This window comes from Temnothorax nylanderi, unplaced genomic scaffold, assembly GCF_030848795.1.
Source record: "Temnothorax nylanderi isolate EJ_2023f unplaced genomic scaffold, tnyl_v1.0 TNYL_tig0022_pilon, whole genome shotgun sequence".
NCBI lineage: Eukaryota > Metazoa > Arthropoda > Insecta > Hymenoptera > Formicidae > Temnothorax > Temnothorax nylanderi.
The window spans coordinates 1,304,762-1,320,555 of record NW_027249084.1 but is presented as its reverse complement, the minus strand read 5'-3'; the positions used below and the strand labels follow the sequence as shown (position 1 = coordinate 1,320,555).

The window sequence follows — 15,794 nt, the reverse complement described above, 5'->3', positions numbered from 1 at the left end:
CGTCGATTGTCACATGGATATTATTGAATTTACAAATGCGCACCTAGTAGTCAGACATCAGTCTCGATGCTCATGCAGGCTGGATTGATATTGTTATTGTGGCGAGGGTTGCAATTTGACTTCTTCGTAATCTCCGGATGAGTAAATAGGGTGCCTTCCTCTAACTCCATTATATCCGACGAGGATTCCGACATCGAGATCTTCTTCAAACCTGGAAGGTACATGCACATATTCTATAATGAAAATTTTCATTCATTTTTTATCTCTTAATATCGATCTATTCTCAACAATCCTTAAAGTGAAAATATACAATACATCTAGTAAGTTCTAAAACTAACTGAATATGACAATGTTTGGTGTGTAAACACCCAAACAGCACGCATGTCTGGGCAAGTATAATATTTCATTCATTATTCATGATTCAACACAGTCATCTTTCTGATATATCTAACACGTTGGTATGATATTTTAAAGCTACAATATTATAAAAATTACTTGATGAAATCCTTAGTTTCTCGTCATCGATCTAATATTTTACATTATCAAAAACCGGCCTTTTAAATGATTCTTGATTAGTGAAATTCGTGCAACACATTGGAGTATCCTGAAAGGATACTACGGCGTACCTAAGGTGCCAGGAAGATACGGGCAACTAGTCACGTGATTGAAGTTCTGCGATTGCATCTCCTCCTGGTCAGTCTCACGATGATAGAAGTAGTTGAAATTGGAGACGATTACGGGAACGGGTAGAGCAATCGTCAGGACACCGGCGATCGCGCACAACGAGCCCACAATTTTCCCCCAAACTCCCACGGGCCTGCAACAGAACGGGGAGGAATACCGCATTAAATATTAAGGCGTGTAAGGCGGTGCGTTATAAACGCGACGATACTGGGATCATGATCGCAAAATTCGGCTTGGTGCTAGGTGTGGTGTTTCTATCTTTGTGTGAGTCTGCCGTGTCTAGTGTGGCGCTAATTATGCGGTACTATAGTTACATGACAATCTGCGTGCGTTGGCGGAATGTTAAATGAAGGGGACGTATACCGCGAAATACTGCATACCAATTGTATCTATTATATATTCGGATGATTCACTTGTATACATTTCCCCTCATTGATAAGCCCATATATTGAAAGAGATCGTCTCCCTCGGTAATATCTTGACGACTTACACCTTCGATTTGGTATTCTGCCAACGTCGTACGATTCATACCATATGTTTTTCGTATATAAGTATAGCATGATGCGTCTAGTATAAGCGGGCAGCCTAGGCTAGACTAGAAAACTAACTTAAGGATTCGCCAAAATGACTTCTTCGTGGAACCACAAGTTCCTTGGAAAAAGGAACATTGTGTTTTATTGGCCCACTGAAAATAATACACCAATTGCGGTACTATTTTATTCCATTAGAATTTACATTGACTCTGATCGGCCAATTTATATTCGGTTGCATTTGATTGCACCTCGTTGCGGTAAGGCCAGAACAATTCGATATTGCACCAATGATGCACATGAGTAGAGACGGTGGGCACTTGACCGAATCGATGCTTTGAATTTTCAAAGAAGAATAAAAACAGTCGAGTGTCCGCCTTCTCTTTTGCTGGCGTTCGTGAAATGTGCCCGAATAATAACTCGTTGTGCGCCGAAGAGACACGAAAGATTACGGCGTTATTTTTTTAGCGCTTAACGCTGAATAAAAATAACTCAATACTTCGAAAACATAAATGTTTAATATTGCAAAAACTGCGTTAATCGATTATACTGTGTCATCAGTACTTTGTACACAATTCTACAACTATAATAATAGTTAAGCAATTGCAAAAATTATTGTAATGTCAATTTATTCTTTCAAAACAGTTAGAATTTCTTTAAAAATATAGCTGATCTTTATCTTTTAATTTTGACGTTTAATTTTACCGAGCTTCCTCCTGCTTCTAAACCGACATTCAACGGAGAAGACGCTAATTAGATTATGAACGAGACATAAATTCAATCTAAGCTCTCGTCTACCGAACAAATCAATTGAGTCAAATATAATCAAATCATCAGTGATGTGCTATTTAAATATGAACGAAAAGTTTGTTGTATCCTTTCTTCCACGCTTTCCCTGTATACTTTCTACTTTCTCATTTTAGCACTACTAAAGATACTTTTAATTTGACAATTTGACAATTAGTGTTTAACCTTGAAAAATTTAATAACAAACTAAAATTTGCACAAAAATGTTAAAAGAATAATTCGCGTTTAATTTCTGCTAGAGTCGATTAGATCAAAAGACAAATTCATGGTTCAGTTAAATATGTCAGTTAAACATGTTTGAACTTTTCGTTGATATTTATTTATTGATACAGCAAGTTCGTAGAGATGTACAAAACAACTCGCCTGCATTTATATAGGACAAAGTGATTAAAATGAATATTACATATTAGTTTAAAAAAAAAGAGATTGTTCCCGCAAGATGTTATCGTACTATGGACCTTTATGATGCATGACGAATAGTGATTGTATTAGTGGCAATGGCATAATTTCGAGGAGAAATGAGGGTCGAGCAAGAAAATAACATTTAAAATAATAATTGTGACTATTGTATAATAACAATAGTTTTGGCAATCGCATGCTGGGCAATCGTCAAACATGGGACGCATGCATTGGTCCTCTCCGTTAAACAAAATTTTGCAAAATTAGGAAACTCGGAAAAATCCCTCGTCTCAAAAGCGCACAGCAAGGAAGAGTCAAAACCGAGAAAGAGATTAGATGAAATGCAAATGAATTTGAATGAAATCAAAAGTCTGGATAGTCAAGGATCTCTTCCAGACAACATGCATGTTCCAAATCGGGACATATGATGCCTTAAAGACGTCATACGTCCCGATTTGGGACACTGTGTTCACTTGGGTCTCTAGATAATTAAGCTAAAAATTGCGTGAACCGATCAATTCGATAGATCGGAGTTCACGCGCAGGTCACGAGTGGTAATCTTTTTCTCGTCGTCGATTAAATAACATACAGAGTTATAATGTAGAAAAATTTCAATCTTTTCAATCATTTCGACATGTGATGTAGTCATTTTCCATTTCGCTTGGAATGTAGCTAAGCGAAAATAAAACAAAAATGAAGTTGGACTTTATATACCCGCGTATCAGGTTTTGCTTAGAGAATCATGGTCGACTCGTCTTTGCTCGGGAGATTTCCCCTTAAATGATCATACTCGCTGTTCCAAAAACTTTCATGTCGATGAATAGTATATCATGCGTGAGCCATGCGGGTTAACGTTATTCTGCGATCACTTAATGGGCAAACACAGCATTCACTTCTGCGCACAGTCGATCACGCCATTATTTGCGTCATTAAATTACTTCCAATAAAGTAAACAAAAAATACCACAGGTCGATTGTTACGTGCTTTGACATTTTTCTCTAAGAATCGTGACAATAACGTAAATATATACAATAAATATGAAATTATATATATTTTTTCCGGTGTATTTTTTATTTCATTATTGTTCATTATTCCTTTTTTTTTATTAGGAAAATTTAATTTCCGCATTAATTCGCGAGATAAGTCTGTTAATTTCGAGATAAAGTCTATAGTTTATTAATCGTTCATACTCAACGTTACGGTTCTACTGTCGACGACGTGTAAAGGGCAAGTGTCATATAGTCTTGCAAATTGCAAACAATATCGGCCATTTATAGTGCGAGTTCATCAAACTGCGTTGCGGAGGTCATCGGAAGTGGAATAGCCGCGGCTTGCCTGGACACCTCGCGCGCGGCCGCGCGCATTTCGCGGGCGTGCATCGATCGATACGCAAGAATGCAGCGTAGTATGGTGGCTTCGAATCTCTGCATGATTTTTTTTCCTACGCTCCAGAGCGGTTCCGAAGTGTCTGAGGACACTTTATTGATTTACGGGAAGCAATCGCGCTCGAGAGGCCTCCTAGGCCGTATAACGGAAATTCTTCTCAAGTGAGGGGAAATGTCGAGAATAAGATTTCACTCAGTCATCAAAGGATAAAGAAAGATAAATTGGCTTAGTATTTCGATAAAAAGAAAAAACTCTAACTAACTTACGTCTGATATCAAAATTTTTAACTAGGAAATAGATTGATTGAAACTTTGTTTTTCTTTTAAGCCTCTAGAAAAAAAGATTTCTTTTTAATACTATTTTATTTATCGAATAAAGTGGATATTTTCGTAGAGAGAGATATGCAGGATACTGTTAAACAATACGATTCTCGAGAGTCACGTTTGAGCAAATGGCAAGATGTATAATGCGCAGAAGAAACAATAGGCATCGTCAAGATCTTTACGAGCGTTAAAATTGTGGTGTTGTTGATGTGATCTGAGCCACACTAATTTTACACATTCGTACGTTCGCGCGAAGTGCCGAATAAGCTGCTACATAATAGCTCTAGAAATTTCAGGGATATGTATATATAGAATGTTTCGACAGTATCGCCGTTCCGATGATGCGTTTTGTAGGAATTTACAGTAAATTAATTTTTAACAAAAATTTGATTTCTTTGCAACTATTAGAAAATCGATTTTGAACTTATTAAAAAGGATCTATCATTAATATAACAGGTGATAATAGCAGATATAGCATGAGAAAGTGTAAATAGGCAAAAGCAAAAGTATTGTGAAATGGAATATGAAATGTAATCTGTTTATTAAAATGGAAATATGTAATTATAGGTTGCATAATTGGAAAATGACGTGATAAATAGCAGTTTTGGTTCGTGATATTTAGGGTTTTCCAATTATGATTGTGAGCAACAATATATGAATTTCATATAAAGTGCCTCTACAAAATTTAATAATATTAATGCTTATTAAATATATGATAAAAAATTTATACAACCTATGTTAAAAATTTCTAGTAAGAGGCATTATATATGAATTTAAGGATGTGTGCAATGCATAAGACAGATATCAGTTTCGTAATTAATGAGTGCGCAATAAGAAAAAAAACAGGAAAACTTGAAGAAGTGTATCAGATTTAATCATTTTAATCCAATAGGGAAATAGCTTTAATTATCCCAAAATTCCATATGAACTGCTTAATCATTCGTTAAATATAATTATCGAAGTAGATGGATTTCGGATTAAACTTAAATTTTCCGTATATTTAAATAAACACAATTAGATTAATTAAAATTTTTATTCAAAATTATTATCCCGTATGTAATAGAAAAACTCTTATTCATCAAAATCTTGGTCAAATCTGTCCATTATTAACAATTTCAAATAAACAGAGAAGTACGTGATCAACGTAGAATAACCAAAGCGTGCTTCGAGCAACGCGTGCCGACCAGAAGGAAAGGCAAAGATATAAAGGATAAAAAGTGATTGCGCCAACAATCTCGACTAATCTTACTCGACTAATTAGTTATAGAATATAATTCAATAATTATTGCTTAATACTAATATTACTAATATTATTCACATTGCGTGCCAATTACCGCGTAAACTTATTTAAACTTATAAAGTTATTTAAAGTTCGCATTTATTATACATTATAAAACATATTTCAATCCAAATTTTGCAAGAAATATTTAAATAATTAATCAGTGTTGGTGCAATCTCAAAGAAATGTTCAGTGACCAAAAAAAGTCGAGGAGCTGCGTGTGTTTAAACTTCTCTCTCTCTCTCTCTCTCTCTCTCTCTCTCTCTCTCTCTCTCTCTCTCTCTCTCTCTCTCTCTCTCTCTCTCTCTCTCTCTCTCTCTCTCTCTCTCTCGCTCTCTCGCTCTCTCCCTCCCTCCTTCCCTCCCCCTTCTTCCCTCCCCTATCCCTTCCATTCCTTTCCCATCTGTTCCATTCTCTTTTCTCCCCTTCTTTATTTTTTCTCTTTTTCTCGTGTCTTACCCTCCACCTCTCTTTCTTCCTCTCTTCTCTCTCTTCTCTCTTTCTCTTCCTTCTTCCTTTCTTTCTAATCCCTTCCATTTTCCTCGTATCCCTCTTATTCTCTTGTCTATTTTTTCTTCTCTCTTCTCTCCCTTTATCTTCTCTTCCTCCTTTCTTCCCTCCGTCCCTTCCCTTCCCTTCCCTTCTCTCTCTCTCCCGCTATCTTTCACTCTCACTCCTTTCTCTCATTCTTTCTCTCTCTCGCTCTCTTTCTTTCCCATTCTCTCTCTCCCTCTCTCTTCCTCCCCCCCCCTCTCTCTCTTTCTCTCTCGCTCTCGATCTTTCTCTCTCTCTCGCTCTTCCTCTCTCCCTCTTTCGACAACCTAAAGCGGTCATCATTGTTTTGCGGGCATTAACTAAAGTCTTAAATGAAAGTGAGTACATCATACGTCATGTCACCATAGCCCACGGTCGTCATCGTGACAACGGCCCACCAGAACGCGTCCGGAATGGACTTGAAGAACGAATTCTCGGAGCCGGCCTCCGCGAAGTATACCGCCGACGAGAATAGCACCACACCTGCAATGCAAGGAAGAAAACACCGGTTCAGTGGGTTTAACGCCCCCGGTGGCTCTGTACCTCATGTCCCCGTATCCCACGGTCGTCATTGTGACCACCGCCCACCAGAACGCGTCCGGTATCGATTTGAAGAAGCTGTCCTGCGTGCCGGCCTCCGCGAAGTAGACCGCCGACGAAAACAGCACCACACCTGCAACGCACACAAGAGGAAGGCACGGGTCAGGACGGTATACGTCATCGTCCACGCGCGTCGTATACATCGGTCTCGCGAGGAGGCGAGGATCCGACTACTGAGATCGTCCGATCCGTTCGTCTTCCTGATCGCATCTGGAATCGTCCATGTGGTTATACGCTTTATCCCATCCCAGGATTAAACAGAATTATTTATAATCCAGGTAATCGGCTGATCGCACCTAGATACCGTCCACATGGTATATACGTTGTGAGCACACGACTCAGTTACTAGAATCATCCAATCTGGATGATTTCGTGATCATACCTGGAACACTTGGACCTGTCCACATTCTAAAACTATAGAATCAACTGATTCCCTTTCAATCAATTTCCGAATTGATTCAACTTTCAGTTGAAAATCAGTCAAGTAATTTCCTTGATGAGAATTTGCGGCTCGTCTTTCAATAGCAAAAAAATCATTTCTAGAAGTTTTGTATTATTGTCGTCTTATTGTATGTTGGCATATCTAATAACAGGAACTTTTCCATGTAAGACTAAAGTCATTGGTTCTATAGAATTTTATTCTTAAAAAGGGTTAACGCCATTAAATGTGAAAAAACAATTTGTACATTTGTCCAATCTTATTTGTAAAAGGGTTGTTGGAAAATAGTAATATTTTAATAGTTGCATCTGTGTGTTAGGTAAAATTTAGAAAATTGAGCCAAAAATAGTTAGATTTTATTAGAATTTCCAAAAATGTTACTTTGTGTTGTGATATCTCTCAACCTTCACTTATTATGAATCAATTTACGGATTTTGAATGACACAGTCTTATTATGAACATATTGACACAACCAATCAATTACAAAGAAATTAATTTTAAAAAACTAAAAAAATGCACTAATCCAAAAATAAAATCGATAGAGTGACAACATATGATTGTTAAACAACAACAAATATTATTTAAATAACAAATTTATTCGTAAAATATAAGAAATGACAGCATTTTGCTACCTTTAAATTCTTAAAACTAAACTTCAAGCTTTTAAACGGTTTTCAGTAATGACTTGCAATGGTAAAAGTAAACAATTTTGGGGGTGACGTGTGGCTCTATACAAGAGCGATCGACTAGTAATCAACGGATCCCGACCATTATCCCATATATGCTTACTCCGCCTGTGTGACGAGTGAGCGAGTAGCTCAGGAGTCAACACTGCCGGTCCTAAGCCCGGACGAAGGTGAAAGATTTATGGGCAAGGTTAGCAGCCTACCCACGGTAAAACAAAAATGAATGCTCACAAGACCAGCAATAAGCCTCGGAAGAGACGCCATAAAGTTGGAAAAACAAGCTCAAGCCTAATTCAAGAGAAAGAAGAAAAAGAAGAAAAAGAAGAAGAAGAAGAAGAAGAAAGTTTCCGATTATGCTCGATAGAGCGATGCCATAAATCCCGCGGGAGCGATTAGATACTAAGAACCATAAGTTTCGAAGCTGGAATTACAAAAGCTTGAGCTTCCTATTTTGAGCTTCCCTATTTTCACGAAATGTACTATTTTTCGATATTGCCTCTCTCTTTCCTTTTCCTTCTCCTTTTCTCTTTTTCTGACTTTTCCTTCCTAGATTTTTCCTGCTTAATTTAATTAATCTCTTTAGATTATTTTTTATATTATAAGCCAATACAATTTGAGTATTATTAAAATTATATTCCGTCCCAGACAGCACAATGTCCAAAATCGGGGCATAAGACGTCTTGACCCTAGCGAGCCACACTTATTCCGTCATTTTCATTCTAATTAATATTGTTGAGCTTATAATGTAAGAATTGGAAATACAGAGTCTGAATAAGATGTTTATGATAAACTTATTATAAGGAAACTAGAAAATTATGTTATTATGTGAAAACTAGAAAACCGAAAAACGTTTAGCGGTCCACTGGACCGGAATGTAGCAACCTAGGGTTAAGGTGGTTCTTGCAGTAATTTGAAGTCACAAAAACAACTATTGTTACTAGTGACAAATATGAATGATTTAGTATGTAAAAATTAGCATACATTAAAATTAATTATTCCTTAAGGTTTTTTCTCATTTAACCGTTGCAATAAACTGAAAATATCAGAGCAAAGTCACAAATTTGACTAGAGTTGGTGATGTAACCATAAATATGATCACGCCGGTAAAGAATAAAATATACTAAAATAGAAAAAATATACGTCACAATTTCTAGAATTCCGCGATAGTGAATATATTTATACAACTGCCGAAAAAGATATGTTATCCTTATAACCTCCATTCAACGGTGGGAGAATGGTAGGACACGTGTCTTATGCGTCTGCAGCTGACGCGTGCGACGTTGTCAAGCAGCCACTCAAGACGGCCGCCATGACTCTCGTGTCGTGTCAAAACGTCGAAAGTTTCCGAAAGTTTGTCGAAAGTTCCGCTTTATTTATATACGGTACGGTCAATCAGTTTGGTGTCGCGTCAGTATCTTTAGAAATGTTTATTGCATCGATTAAACAGTTTTTTATTCGTTCATCTACTCGAGAAGTATGAACGTATTCCATAAATGTGCGATCTGACCCTCCTTTCCCTATTATCACCATGTAAAATTGGCAAAGTTTACGGACATATATCTCCGGAACCAAGCGGTAAAAAAATTCGAAATTTTTTAGACACACTCTAGGAACGTTAACCTTTCATTTAATATCATATTTTCCGGGTTATCTATTTTTGACCTAAATGCAAGAACCACCTTAAAGACGTCATTAGGACGTCTTATGTCTTTCTTTTGGACATTGTGTTGTTTGGAGTGTATATACAATAAAATTCTCTAATTAATATATTTTTAATAAGTCATAATATAATTAATGGGAAGAGTACTCGTATACATATATCGCTTTAATATATCTGCAAATATCGAATCCAGATAAATGTATAGGTGTCTATTATTATATATCTATCTTGCAGCTTTTGTAAACGTAATTCATATAAAATGAATAATAAATCTTCAATTCTCGTCTTATTCTTATCGCTAATCGTTCGTAGAACGTTATTAAACTCACCGATGAAAAGGAAAAAGATGAGCAACCCGAGTTCCCTCATGGAGGCCTTGAGGGTTCGCCCGAGGATCTGGAGGCCTTTACTGTGCCTGGATAACTTGAATATCCGGAACACTCGGACCAGCCTGATCACCCTGAGTATCGCCAAGGACATCGCCTGGTTCGTACTTTTGTCCTGCGGGCTTACCGGCGCCTTGGGTAAATTCAGCGTGTCCTCCTCCTCGGCCACCACCGTGGCGAGGGTGATAAAATATGGAATGATCGCGATGATGTCGATGATGTTCATTACGTCACGGAAGAAGTTGAATTTATTTGGGCAGGCGAGGAAGCGCACTGATAACTCGAACGTGAACCAGATGATACAGATAGTCTCTATTAGGAAGAACGGGTCCGTGATGTCCGGCACTTCGTCCTCCTCGATTTTCGTGCCATTCGTCGTCGTGTTGAAGACCTTGTAGTGCTTGAACTCGGGTAGCGTCTCCAAACAGAAGATCACGATCGACAGGAGGATCACGAAGACGGAGATTATGGCGACCACTCGGGCACCCTGCGAGCTTTCCGGATATTCGAACAGGAGCCAGACCTTCCTCTGAAACTCGTGCGACGGCAGCGGCTTCTCCTCCTCCTTAATGAAGCCCTCGTCCTCCCTGTTTGGTCGATTGTTACTTCATTAGTACCGGAATACTGGCTTACTCCTTTTAAATTTTCTATAGACTGTGCTTGTATCTGTATTTGCGGTGATACACAATGTTTATACAAGTTCTCTTTGAGAGTCTACAGAAACAAAGTTTGGATACAAAATGCAGCTAGAGAATCTCTAGGAGAACTAAAAATGTAGAATCACAAATCAAAAGTCTAGAAACAAGTTCACTTTAAATTGGTAAAAAAACAATCTATACATCGAAGTAAAATGATGTAATGCGTTTCGGGAAGGCTATATAGATATAAAAATATTTGATGTTATTATAGGAAACGAAGATGTCTGTAGACTCAAGGATTTATAGAATCGAGGAATCTGACGTTTACACCAACTTTAATTGCAATAACTGGGTTACGCGCGCGAAATCCCTGAGAACCAGACAGCCGGCGGCTCGTACCTGAACTTGTTGGTAGCCATCTCGCCCAGCTCGTAGAACTTGATTTCTTCGGAGAAGACATCGAGCGGGACGTTGACCGGGCGGCGTAGGCGGCCGCCGCTCTGATAGTAGTAGAGTATGGCATCGAAGGAAGGTCGATTCCGATCGAAAAAGTATTCGTTGCGCAGTGGATCGAAGTATCGGAGCCGCCGTGTCGGATCGCCGAGCAGCGTGTCCGGAAATTGGTTCAGCGTACGCAGCTGTGTTTCAAACCGTAGCCCGCTCACCTGTCGATTGCAATAATCGATTATTGGTACGGTGGCGCCACGCTGGGCGGGGCGCACCGTTCGAGCGATTAATTGGAACGGGGGACGGGTGATTGTCGGGGGTTGCTCGTTTCACAAAGGGACTAACGTATTATCAGGGATTGTCACATCGATCGTGAGTGGACCACCCACCAAACGTTGATGTTAACTTATGTTCAGTAGTCTGATAATTTTAAGGTTCTCAAAATTTTTAGGAAATACATATATTATACATATTATATTATATTATATTAATATATGTGTTAGTACCAATGTTCAAGGTACCTTTTGTCAATGCCCCGGTCTATGACCAAATCGAGAATTAATCATATTGATAAGCAAGGCATTTACCATGAAAGATTCATACAATGGAGCCATAACATTGGAAAACTATAGAATTAAATATTTGCTACGTAGAATGTATGGAGCTAGTCGGAAAAGATATTTTTAATCTTGAAGGATACGTTGAATCAACAACTCTACTACTAAGAAATTGTGATATTGCGAGAACAAAAATATTTCTGAATAATGAATTATAAGATAAAGAATGAAAGAATCTAGAACCGTATTTGAGTGAACTATAATCGACTTAGTATTAATTTGAAGACAAACAACAGAATTAATTTCTCTCCTAATATTTTTGCACAAAATGTTGCAATTTTTTAATTAATTACTTAACGAGGAACACATAAAGATTTCGGTAATTTTTATTCAACAATAACGAGTCGATGAAGTCATTTATTCTTGGAGAACCGAATACACGAGAAAAATCAAAACTTATATTCACAGTGAAATGGAAATGAAGAGAGGAAATGAAAGAAAACAGAAAGAAAAAACAGTAAAGGCAGCAAAATGTAAATCCAGCAACGAACGTATTTCCGCTCTGTACGAACCTGTATTTCGTGAATAAAATTACGCTCAAGGATCAACGAGTAGGAAAGATAACCATTGCATGGCCCATTCGTCATAAAGGAACAACGTGCCTTCACAAAAGGAGATCAAAAGCACTTTTATCACTATGAGGGGAAAAAAAGTAAAATATATTATTTAGATAATGTTCGATTAAATTTAAACGCTTTTAATATTTTGCTCTTAATCGAGAGAACGGAAGGCATATATGTTATATTAGAGTGCACGTTGCACGCCGATTCTTACACCCACACGCTTCACCCACGCGTACGTCATGCGGCGTGCTTTGACCTCCGTCGAGGTTCACGTGCCCACCACGTTGAGACAAAGAGGGGAAAAAAAGAGGAAAAAAAATCGAGTGAAATGCATCGATTGAATCGATTGTTGTAATTGGCGCAATGCAGTCGTGTCATCCGCGCGCGAGGACAGATAATTCCGTTCACACAATATAACCTTGATTCTATATCGCCTCCGATTCCAAGACGAACTTGGATGACCGCCAAAACGCAGTCTGTAGGTCACTTCATGTCTTGAGACTAATCTCACTTCGTGAAAAAAAAAGGGGAAAAAAGACAGAAAAGGAAAGCGTGTGAATGCCGAACCGGACTGGAATTACCTACGTAATAAACGTACGCGGTAATTCATAGTGATAAAAGAGAACTTGTTACAGAAAACGACGAGAGAGCAAAAGAAAACAGATTAGAGAACAATATATTAAAAATGGAATTATATTTACATATATGAGAGATCAGTAGCATATTTTACTGCCTTTGCCTTGGGAACCGTCGAATCTAGGATTTACGGCACCAAGAATTCGCGAGAGATTAAAGATCCGTGGTGCCAAGGCTCCGTAAAGACGAAACTTTTTTGGCATTCGGAGCCGGAGTCATTTTTCACCTCCGAGAATCGGTGGCGCCAATGGTAATAAAGAGCCAAAAAGTTTTTAACATGTCTCTTAAGAATTCTTTAACCTGACACAAAACAAAACAAATATTACAATGTAAGGAATATATTTTCTCTCAGAGCGACGAGACGCACTGCGATATGTCAATTGGTGAGGTCATTTGCATGACTGTTCGTCATTCTGGAAGTATCGTGGAAAAAGGCGGCGGGACGCGAGATTCGAAACGGTTAAAATGCCAAAATTCTCACTCACGTTGATGACGACCCTTTCGCAGAAGTCATGATCGTGCGGTATGGGTTCGAAGTGTGTGACGCCTGTGTATTGGGTGTGGGGGTTCGTCCCATCCTCGTCCTGGCTGCTGAGTTTCGGCAGCGATCTATAATAATCATAGTCATAACGTCGTTAATAACTCTCTGACAGCACGTTCGAGAAGTTATAGAAGTTATACCGCGCACCGTTATTTCAGTATTCACCTGACACATACATGACGTACAGCCTTATATAGATCAGAGGAAGAATTCTCTCATAGAAATTACTACATTACGCTAGATTAGAAAGAAATTTATACGCTGATCTAGTCTGAAGTGGTCTAATAAAATTTGTACAGCGCATACAGAACCATTCCAGGACCGTCACTAATGTGGCACAAGAATTTATTAGATTGAAATATTTTTTACATTAGAGACCGTAAGTCAAAATTATAGATTTAATAAAGTTATAAATCGTAGATTAGATTAAAATTGTGGAAATTCTGTTGATACACTGTTTGAACTTTCTGTTGATTCTTAATTTTATCATAAATATTAAATAGTTCGTCTGTACTATACAGGGTGCTTAAAAAAAATGTTAACACTTGTATGGCAGTAACTTTTTTAGAGAAACAGAACTGGAGTAACGCAAGATATCATAGTAACAAATGAGTCTCCACTTGTTCACCATCATTGCAGTGTGCAAGATCTCCAATGTCCAAAATTACAAATGTGATTGCAACACCCAAAGAAATATGCCTCAGAGCTCTGAAGACCACTTGAAGAAGATTCCAAGAATGCGTTGACAATGATGGCGAACAAGTGGAGACTCTTCGAAGACAAAATACATTTGTTACTCGTGATACCCTGTCATCAGTTCTGCTTCTCCAAAAAAGTTATTTCCATATATAAATGTTGGCTTTTTTTTTTAAGCACCCTGTATCAGGCACGTACACTTTCAGTTTACCAGAAAGTGGTCCGCGGGCCTGTCTTATTAATAGACTAACAGGTGAACGCGTGGAGTACGTGTCTACCAGAGGCTGCTAGACTTGATGTTCTAACGGCTTCAATAAAAATAGAAACACACGATGCATATCTATAGTCTATAATAAATAATCTACGTGTTAACGTATCTACTTATTAGCAATCTCTACTGGAATTGGCGTGTCGAAAGTGTGTCAAGCAATCGATGAGTGCAATGCGCGTCAGTACTGATGATAGTCAAACAGATCGAAGATACGCGATTTGGGTGAATGTCGGGAGCGACAATCGGAAATTACGTTGGTAAAGGTTGCCAGGCACATAATTAACCTGTCGAGCGATCGAAACAGTGGGATTGAATGTCCTCAAAAATATCAAACGACTTTCAGAATAATGGTGTGAATCAGAAGCAAAATAACACACTGAGTTAAGTTGGCCTCTGTCCATTTTCAGCTTTTAAATAAAATTTCCTCTTAAATCTTAGTTAAATCACGAACAGAATGGTACTAATCCAGTAAATCACGTGTAATCAGACGCGCGTGGATGCTTGGGCGCTTAGGTGATATCTTTTGAGGATGAATAAAAAAATAATCGTCCCTCCGAGAGCTCCAAAAATTACCTCGATTGATCTTTGTAAAGAAACTCTTATCTCACAAAAGTATTCGTCTGAATAAAAACTCTCCCATAGCGATTTCGGGACGGAAAATCATTACTGACGAACGAATTTTTAGTCGTTGCTAATATGCCGGAAGTAATTTATGATTTGTCTTAAAAGCCTCAATGAATCTAAAACGTGCTTACGGTAATATTGAAAATATTATATATCTAGTCTGATAAGCAAGAAAAACACGTAATATTTCATGAACAAAACATCAGTCTTTTATCGAGTTTTAACATTAGAAGAACTGGAGGAGACGAAGAATCGTGAAATTGAGCTGCGGGGCAATAATACGATCGATAAGCTCTTTACTGCGGAATCGTGATTGTTTTCTACTTGCTCGCCTCGTTCTTCGCGATACGAAAGACTTTGGACGGAAGAACTTGATCCAGTCGAGGCTATACCGGAATATTTCGGGTTAGCGCTTTTAGGACTGCGATCGTCGAATAGTCCACTTGTGTAAGATGTAAAAGTCGCCCACGGCTAGTTGGCGTTACTTTACGAGTCGCCCGATTTAGAAGCGAGGATGCATCCAGTCGATATATCTGGCGGGGGTTACGTCGATTGGCGATTTATTTTGGGACGTCAATGGAAAGCCGATGCGACGAGGACAAACATCAATTTTGAAGTCCGTGTACCCCCGGAGCGCGCGACGATGGAAATAGCGCGACGTAATGGCGAAAATAGCCACTACGCGATCTCACCGTTGGCGATGGCACGTGCCGCCATGGAGAAGAATTTCACGTGCGACAAGTGAACCCTCGGCGTGCCCGCGACATTTCAATAATTCATTGGAATTTCAGAAAATCCATAAAAAGGGGGCTCTCACAATAATTGTTTGACAGGCCAATTCTAATATTGTAATATTCATTAATCATTCGTAACGTGATTGTGACTATCTGCTAAAAGAATAAGAAAGATAAGAAATAATTCTAATGTTTCCGTACGCGAAGCGCAGCATTGCAGCGGCACCGTGAAGCTTATTAATAAATGCACATTGTTGCATGTTTTTTTATGCACCCGACGTAATGTGCGAGCATTTACAATCCCAAGGAATTGA

At 38.4% G+C, this 15,794-nt stretch overlaps 1 protein-coding gene across 14 annotated transcripts in view; it reads right to left on the bottom strand.

Annotated features, from left to right (window-relative positions):
* Window positions 1-15,794, bottom strand: part of Shaker (potassium voltage-gated channel protein Shaker) — a 119,274-nt gene that overhangs the window by 13,455 nt on the left and 90,025 nt on the right. For 11 of the 14 annotated variants that reach the window (XM_071700487.1, XM_071700491.1, XM_071700492.1 and 8 more), the window contains 6 exons: window positions 13,100-13,223; window positions 10,751-11,016; window positions 9,657-10,300; window positions 6,486-6,615; window positions 627-817; window positions 44-211 (listed from right to left, as the gene is read on the bottom strand). In XM_071700487.1, the coding sequence (XP_071556588.1) occupies window positions 51-211; window positions 627-817; window positions 6,486-6,615; window positions 9,657-10,300; window positions 10,751-11,016; window positions 13,100-13,223 (1,516 nt within the window). In that variant the 3' untranslated portion in view covers window positions 44-50. Of the gene's footprint in view, window positions 1-43; window positions 212-626; window positions 818-6,295; window positions 6,616-9,656; window positions 10,301-10,750; window positions 11,017-13,099; window positions 13,224-15,794 lie in introns of those variants that run through there. The other 3 variants (XM_071700493.1, XM_071700497.1, XM_071700502.1) reach the window with 2 other exon arrangements.